We start from the raw sequence: 9,369 nt of genomic DNA, 5'->3' as shown, positions 1-9,369 counted from the left end.
AATTTTATGAAATTCAGTAAGTTTAATTTTTATGATATATGACTTAATTCAATAATTGTTAGATTGATAAAATTCATCGAACATAAAAAAAATATTCAATAATTATATATAGTTTAGATCCTTCAATCGAATCTCTCAGTCTCTCTTCTATCCATCATTATAGTGCCAGATTGAACTACTTTTCACCCATTTCTTGTCACCTATTAGCATTCTATATATTGTGGTTTGAAATTTCCGCGAATGTGTGCCAAGCTGAGCATGCAAGTTGCCTAATGAACTTAACATTTTATTTGTCAGAGTTAATACTCAAAGTAGTCCTTAAACTTACAGTTAAGTTTCAATATCGTCTCTAAATTTAAAATTGTTCCTGAACTTAACAATATTCGTCCCTGAGATACTTTTCGATAACAGAATAATGACGTGATTAGACAGAGACCACGCTAAAAATTATGCTACACATGTAAAATGCCGTTTTATTTTTGGCGCTAAAATAGAATATAAACGACATCTTTTAAGATATTTTGAGGGATTTTAACTCCAACATGTTAAAATCCCTCAACATACCCTAAACGTACAATGTCGTTTATGTTCTATTTGGACGCAAAAAATAAAACAATGATATTTTACTAGTCCAACTAGACCTCTATCCAAGCACACGTCATCATTTCGTTATATATAGAAAAGTATTTTAGGGACAATTAATGTTAAATTCAGAGATAAATTTAAAATAATTTTAAATTCAAAAACAACATTAAAACCCAACTGCAAATTTAAAGACAGCATTGAATATTAACTCTTTATTTCTCTTCTCCTTCAAAAAGCAAATGCAATGTACAGAAATACTTTCTAATTACTTATCCAAATCACTTAATTTATCATAGAATAAAAATATGAACCAAAAACCTTGAAAGCTAATAAAAATTTCTAAAAGTAGATGAGATTTTTATTTTATTCTATTTATATTGACACATCAGTAATTTTAGAAATAGAGATTAGTTCAAACAATTTTTTTTTATTTTAAAAATTTAAAATTTTGAGGAGAAAAATTATCTTTATTATTAATGAAAGAATATTAGGAGACCAATACCTTTAATGTAGAAAATGAGAAATTTGATTAATGTTATTTTATATGTAAAACAAAAATAAAAAAATATTGATCACTTAGAATTTCTCTTTGTTTTTTTTTTTTTTTTTTGGGATTAGAATTTCTCTTATTAATGTATTGCATTATAAATCTAATAGAACACCTTAAAAGTTTTCCATAAACAAAAGTCTAAGTGCAATTACCCAGTAAAAAGAGAAAAAAACACTACAATTACAATACTCTATAAGGGTGAGGGTTTATTGGACTGGCCATAGTTGGGCCAAGGGGTGGATAACAAATGCACTCAAAGATTAGGCTATACTATTGGGCTAGGCCCAATCTCATCTATCTAAAGGAACCGATTATTGGTTTGAGTTCAGTGGACCCTGCCAGTTTGTTGTTTGTCCAATATCGCAGTAAATTGTAGCTCATTTTCTTCTAAAAAAAAAAAGAATATCTTAAGTTCTTAACACTTTTCTTTGTTTTATGACCAGTGAATAATATTTTGTTTCTAAACATTTATTTTTTAAAATACCGACCCAAATATTATTCAATTTCTCTCTCTTTATTATAGTTAGAATCTCGATTTAACCCTCTTAAAATTTTTTAATATTACGATTTTAAATAAATCAATTGATTTTACAAAATTTATATATATTATATATAACGATTTTAGGGTTTAAATTTTGTTAAGATTTTATGTTTTACGTACTTAATTTATTTTTTGGATTTCATGTAAAATTTCGATTTTTTCTACCTTACCTCTATACGTACATTTTTTAGATTTTTTAAAAAGATAAAATTAAAGTAAATAATAAAATCGGATGAAGATTGAATATCAATCTTTCAATAATAAAAAAATTAGATATAAAAAAATTGTGTATAATACATATTTTCTAAAATGTTATAATTTTGTACTTTTTACAAAAATTATTTTTATAATATATGTAATTTTAATATGAATATATTTTTATATTTTATTTAAAATAATCTAAATACATAATTAATAAGTAACACTTATATTTTTATATAAACATTAAGAATGTTCAGTGTATAAATAAAATTATAGAAATAATTTAAATAATTAAATAAAAAGAAATTTAACTTGTAAATTTTAACAGATAAACACAATGTACTGAAAAAATTGATTCTAAAGAAGAAAAAATAAAAGAAAAAGTGAATCGAACTTATCCATGGGTTGTTTTGTTCATAAATCATAACACACACTTGGATTAAAAGATATGTTTAAATTTAAATTTATTTATTTATAAGTTTTATAAAATATTCAATTTTTAATCTCTATTCTTTTTATTTTATAAAATAAAAATATTGCATAAAATTATTATTTTTCTCCCTCTTGTTGTTCCTACTCTCCCTACCCAAGTTTGCAGCTCATTCTCTCTCTTCTCTTTTCCCATCTTCTATTCCTCTTGGATTGTGCTAGGGTTAGTGTTTTCTTCATCCCCAATTTTCATTCCCAACCTTTGATTCGATCCGGTTCACAGCGCGTGAAGCCCTACGCGCCTCCATTCTTCATTGGGGGACATGGGAGGTGACAGTGCCGCAGAAAGGTCTACGGATTCAAAGGTCTCTGAACCCGTCAGCATCAACATTCGGTGTTCCAATGGTTCCAAGTTCTCGGTTCAGATTTGCCTCGATTCCACCGTCGGATCCTTCAAGGAAGTCATTGCTGGCAGTTGCGATATCCCAGCTGGTCAGCAGCGCCTGATTTACAAGGGTCGGATCCTGAAGGATGATCAGACCCTACGAAGCTATGGTGATGATTTGATCTCGTTGTTTTATTGTTTAATTCATAAAATTGAGCTTGATTTTGTTCTATTTGGTTCAGGTTTTTGTTTATGAACTTGTGGAAACCTATTATCGATTGTATGGTTTTTGTCGTGGGAGATGTTCGTGTGTTTTCTGATTTTTATTATTCTTTGCTTAGTTTGAGAGTCAGCTAGGGTTTTGTGGTGGTTAGAGTTAGAAGGTTTCGGATTTCTAATTTATGGTTTGGGTGTTCAATGTGAAAAGGAATGAATTCGCTTCCAATTGGGGAACATTATTGATTTGTAATGTCATGCTGTTATTTTTGTTGGCATACTATACTTTTCTTAGGGGAATACTATGGTGAAGAGTGTTTTTCAATGAAGAGTGAAGATTGTTCTTTAAACAATAGAGAAAAATATTTTAAAAAAAATAAACATATCATTTGCAATGCACACTCCCCTCTCTTCACCATAGAAATTACCCTTTCCTTATTATTTTTAATGAATTTGAGGGAAAGGAATACGAATGTTTAATTAGTTTTGGGTTTCAGTTTAGAATGTAGAGCTTGGGCGTGTTTGAGAAATCATTTGTATTCATGTTAAAGCAATTTTATTGTTCAGTACAATCATGTTATACTGTGACAATGATAATCCCCTTGTCTTCCGATACAGCTTAATTTTCTGTTTATCTGTGTAGGCTTGGAGGCAGATCACACCATCCATTTGGTTCGTGGCTTCACACCTTCCAATACAGGTGGGGGCACAAATACCAGTGGCACCAATACCGCCACAACTAATGCCAGAAGTACTGGTGCTGCTGAGGGTGGGGGCTTAGGAGGCCTTGGTCTTGGAGCTTCATTGTTCCCTGGATTAGGTTTGAATGGGATGGGTGGCAATAACCTATTTGGAGAGGGATTTCCGGATCTTGAGCAGATGCAGCAACCATTTATTTCAAATCCCAATTTAATGAGAGAAATTATGAACACACCTGCTATGCAGAACCTAATAAATAATCCTGAGATTGTGCGGAATCTTATAATGAGCAACCCGCAGATGCAGGAGCTCATGGATCGGAATCCCGAGTTAGCTCACATACTTAATGATCCAAGCACCCTCCGCCAGACACTTGAAGCTACAAGGAACCCTGAGATCATGCGTGAAATGATGAGAAATACCGACAGAGCAATGAGCAACATTGAAGCATCTCCTGAGGGATTTAACATGTTGAGGCGCATGTATGAAAATGTTCAAGAACCATTTTTAAATGCTACTACGATGGCTGGAAACACAGGAGGCAACAATACACCACTTTCTGGGACTCAAGCCAGGGACCAATCAACAAATCCCTCAACTACTAGCTCCGAAGCAACTGCTGGTTCTCCATTACCCAATACTAACCCACTCCCCAATCCTTGGTCCTCAACGGGAAGTAAGTTCTTATGCTATATTTTGCTCCTTAGAATCCTGTGACCGGATGGCTCATTCTAATCAATTGTTTTTATTACGTTTTCCCTTATTCTGATATTTTTTTAGCTCTTTCAAGACTAGTAAATAGATTTTTTGTTGCTCATTACTGGTACTACTGTAATTGATGGTGAATATTTGCAGCTGGTGGTGCCCAAAATAACAATAGAAGGTCAACCCCTGCTGGTGGGGATGCTAGGCCGCAGGCACCTACTGGCTTAGGAGGGCTTGGACTGCCGGATCTTCAAGGCATGCTGGGCGGCAATGCTATGCCAGATCCTGCTTTAATGGCCCAGTTAATGCAAAATCCAGCTATCTCAAATATGATGCAAAGTATGCTTTCCAACCCACAAACTTTGAATCAGGTATATGTTTAGTTTGCCTTGTAAGAGTACAAGATGTGTTGTGGACGCGTGGTTCCCTTGGATCTATCCTTTTAACATTATTCTTTTTTCTTTTAGATGCTTGGAGCTAATGCTGATCAGCGTGGCATGCCTGATTTGAATTCTCTTAGAGAAGTGATGCAAAATCCAGAGTTCCTTCGCTTATTTTCTTCACCTGAGACACTGCAGGTAAACAGATGTTGATGAGTTCTTGTTGACATTGAGTATCTTCTCTTAAGCATATGGTTGAGTATTTGTCTTTGCTTGTGTTAATAAGCATGTGGTCTACTGTACTTACTTAGTCTTTCGAGTATTGGCATTGATGTTTGGATGTGGTTCATTTTATAACAGAGTAGCTTGCTTGGACGTTGATATTTTAGGTTCTTCTTAAATTTTTGTTCTTTCTCATAATTTACAATAGGCTATAGTACATGTCACATGATAAGAATTTAGGGCAGTTTTCGCATGACAAAATTTTGAGATTGTATAGGAAAATGCATCTAAAGTAGGTTGCTACATGGTAGATGGAATGAAGGACAAGCTAAAGACCTCCCCTTTCATATAATGTTGTGTGTATTGATTCTAATAGTAATTTTTGTTACAAAAATAAATGGGTTTTAAAACTTTTAGTTCATTTAGAAATGATCATAATTCTCCAAGTGTTTTGTGGGAGAACATTTTTTTTAACAGAATTTGATTTTGTGAAATATAATGATGAAGAAGAAACTGTGTTGATTCGTTGTGTAATTTTATTCATTGGTTTCAATTAATTTTCTTACCATTTATTTTATTGCGCATTGGCAGCAACTCATGTCTTTTCAGCAAGCTCTTCTGTCTCAGCTTGGTCAACAACAGCCACGGTAATTATTTTTAATAATTCTTGTGAATTTGATAATGAGGTTTAATGTGTAAAGGTTTTTGCTGAATACTTATAATGTCTTTCTGAAACATTGGAAGGATTTTTTAATTTCTCCATTTAAAGTAAACCTTTGACTCGGGACACAAGGGTGTGGGTTCAAATCTCTGACCAAATATGATGCCTTGCTTGTATTGCAATGTCTGAAATCAGCACTTTTAAACCCATCTAGACTTTTAATCTCTTTTTCTATATTTTTTTTTTCTTGATTTTCTATTAATATGAAAAGCTTTTGCAGGGAATCAGGTCAAACTGGCGGAGGCACTGGTATGCGAGCTTATGTTGATATAAACTATTTAATTTTATGCCATAGTTTTCGCAATTCAAATTATTTTATTTCATTTCTTCGATTAAGATGATCCATCAGTACTTAATCAGTAGTAATTGTTTTTTACATATTGAGATGTAGATTTGCAGGGGCTTGATTGACCACAGATACTGTACATATCTGTTGATAATAATTAACTATTATTTTTTGCTAGGTCCTTTGAACAACTTGGCAGGTTTGGAGTTGTTATCAAGCATGTTCGGTGGACTTGGAACTGGTAGCCTAGCTGTTCCAAATAGATCAAATGGTTAGCGTTGTTCTCATCTTTTGTTTCTTTCTAAATAGATTTTATGTCGATTCGCTGACATTGTTGCCTTCTGCAGAGCCGCCCGAGCAGTTGTATGCAACCCAGCTTTCTCAGCTTCAAGAAATGGGATTCTTCGACACGCAAGAGAACATAAGGGCCCTTATTGCCACATCCGGTAATGTTCATGCAGCAGTTGAACGACTTCTAGGAAACCCTGGTCAGTAGCAGGCAATGTCAACGAAGTCTAATTCCAAAGGTCGGTCTCTTCTATAGATTTCTGAGGTTGGTCGCTTCGACAATCGGTTGTGTTCAGGTGCCTTGTTGGGTGTTTAAATAAAATCAGAAATCTATCCCAATTTCGCAGTCAGAGCTGAAATGGTGTAGGATACATACATTGGATTGTAATTTCTACTCTCAATCCCCCTTTCGAGTTCTGATGATGATGGTCCTCTTTTCTTGGTGTACATACTTAAAATTAAACTCTAGATTTTAGACTCAGCAACAAGACCTCAAAAAGTGTTTTCAACTGAATCGATTTTTATACTATTCATTTGTATTATTAATACTTTAATAACTCTCTAAATTACATGCTTTGGCAGGTGGAATGGTATTGTGATGAGACTGGCAGTTAAATCCCAACTGCTAGAATGTCATGTGAATTTTTTTTTATTATATATTGATTGAGTTAGCTTCTATCTTCCTCGTGCAATATTTTTTTCCCTCTCTTTTTTACAGGGAATCACAAAGTGTTGTCCTGGTGAGTAAAAATGACTATACGAAAAATGTCATGAATTCAATTGAATTCAACTGCAAATTCTTTTCTTGGTGAACAAATATTCTTTTTATGTGGGGAGAGAAGAAAGTTCAAATTTATTCTCTTAACGGGTCATTACAACTTACAAGTGAATTATTCTAATAATATTTCGTCAACATCGTTAGGATAAATTCATTTTTTCGCAAATTATTAATTGATTCGTCTCCAAGTCTTTAAATAATAAAAATAATACAATGTCGTTATTCTATAATAAATTGAATTAAATTTATTCATAATATGCATTATAGTTATAGTGTTTAAAAAAATATTATTAAAAAAATTTATTATCAAAATATAAAAAAAATTAATTTTAATGACAGTTACATAACCACTATAGTTATTATGAACATAGGCATATTATAATTCACATGTATATAATAATAATAATAATAATAATAATAATAATAATAATAATAATAATAATAATAATAATAATAATAATAATAATAATAATAATAATAATAATACGGTGATGATGATGATATGATGATGGCAAGAAATGCATAATGACAAAAAAAATTGAAAAAGGTACATATAAGTTTCCCAAAAATTTATGACAAAGAAAATCTAATCTTTAGCAAAGCGTGAAAGCGGGGCCATTAATGATGAGGGAAGTGCAATATTTATTCTTAATATCTAAAAGTAGATATATAAGTCTACTCACATTATTTTTAAAATATATATTTTTTCTATTAATGTTATGTTAGTAATATCGCTTACTTGACAAAATATGAGAATCAACCACTTAGTTTTTGACAAATTAACTATTATTTTCAAATCAACAATATATTTATTATATCTCACCGTTATAAACAATACAATAACTTTATAACTCCAATAATTAATTTATTAATTTCTATAAATAACTCATTAAATATAATAAATATTCATATTACAAATATAATAATAATATTATTAATCATAATAAATTTTACGTTACTAATATTCAAATTTCGTACTATTTGAATTACTTATATAAGTCTCTTATCACTATTCCTTCAAATGACATCAAATTTAGTACAAAAAATTTATTTTCGAACTACACAACATCTCAAACTTACTCAATGGAGCATCATTCTTTTGAACAATATCACCAAACAAAAAGACAATTTGTTTATCAAAGTTTGCGTGGTTTATCTATGGGAAACATTAACACCCACAAATGAAGAAGAGTCTCTTTGCTTAGAAATGATTATATTAGATGAAAAGGTACAAAATAAACATATTTATTATATTTTTAAATTGAATTTATGAAAAAAATACTTTAATTATTTTTGCTTTTTATACTTTTTATACTATTTTATAATACTTTATATATAATTATATTTTAATATCGTTAAAATTATACTTCTTTTAATATACTATTCATTCTTCTTTTTTAACTAATTATGAACTATGATTTACTAACACCGAAGGAAATGAAAAATCTATACAATAAAAAATTTAAAAATAGAAGATACAAATGATTTGTATAGGCAAATTAAAGGTATAATGAAAGCAAACTTTTTACTCACAATTGTTGTGAAAGAAATTAAAGATCAAATTTTGAACATTTTCCACGACTATTTTCAATTTGCATCACTTGAGATATGATCTGACAGAGTAGGTCAAAGAAAAATACTAATAAATAATTTCATTTTATACTATTTCAATTATTCTTATTAAAAATAACTTATTCAAAAAAATCTACACATTTTAGTTCTTTTTAGATGTCATTGGAAAACTACATCAAGAGATTAAAAAGAAAGAGAACCATATAAATTCAAGACACATCTTCAGAAGAAAAATATACATGCAAAGATGGAACAAACAATATAATAGAAGAACATGCCTTCACAAGAACCTCGACTAAAAGAAGAAAGCAACAATTCTAATAATAAACTAATAAAAAAAAGGAGGACGAGCGCCACATAAGAAGACTAAATTCATCAACTAAAACAAATGCAAAACTCAACCTACCAAATAAAGATGTCACTTTGTACAACTCCAACATCCAAACCTTTTGTAGTATAAATTATTTTAAACAAAACACCTTTTAAATTTAACTTTAGTTTACACATATTTAATTTAATTCTACAAAATATAGCCATTTTTAATATTTATTATATACCATCATTAATTTACTGTCCAGTCTCATCCTAGTTTTAAAAGAATACTATAAAGTACGGACACTTTTTCAATTTGTTGTTTGATATGCATATCTTGTGTGTTTAACTGTGTCTTGGTAAAAAATAAAAAAAATCACTAGATACGCATTTGGACACATTTAAATACGATTACGTATCAATATGTCTAATTTTATTCTCAACATGAATTTTTGAAATGAATTTAGAAATAATATATATTATTAATTATTAAAACAAA

At 30.4% G+C, this 9,369-nt stretch overlaps 1 protein-coding gene across 1 annotated transcript; it reads left to right on the top strand.

The window, feature by feature from the left end:
• Positions 1-2,325: 2,325 nt before the first annotated feature.
• LOC112785278 (ubiquitin domain-containing protein DSK2b) lies at positions 2,326-6,884 on the top strand. Its single transcript, XM_025828735.3, has 8 exons — positions 2,326-2,861; positions 3,551-4,282; positions 4,462-4,682; positions 4,779-4,889; positions 5,505-5,560; positions 5,855-5,883; positions 6,099-6,191; positions 6,268-6,884. The coding sequence occupies exons 1-8, from the start codon at positions 2,630-2,632 to the stop codon at positions 6,414-6,416; spliced, it is 1,623 nt and encodes a 540-aa protein (XP_025684520.1). The 5' UTR covers positions 2,326-2,629; the 3' UTR covers positions 6,417-6,884.
• Positions 6,885-9,369: the final 2,485 nt, after the last annotated feature.

Source organism: Arachis hypogaea, chromosome 20, assembly GCF_003086295.3.
Source record: "Arachis hypogaea cultivar Tifrunner chromosome 20, arahy.Tifrunner.gnm2.J5K5, whole genome shotgun sequence".
NCBI lineage: Eukaryota > Viridiplantae > Streptophyta > Magnoliopsida > Fabales > Fabaceae > Arachis > Arachis hypogaea.
Note: the sequence above shows the minus strand (reverse complement) of the source record. Positions and strands in the feature narration are given on the sequence as shown.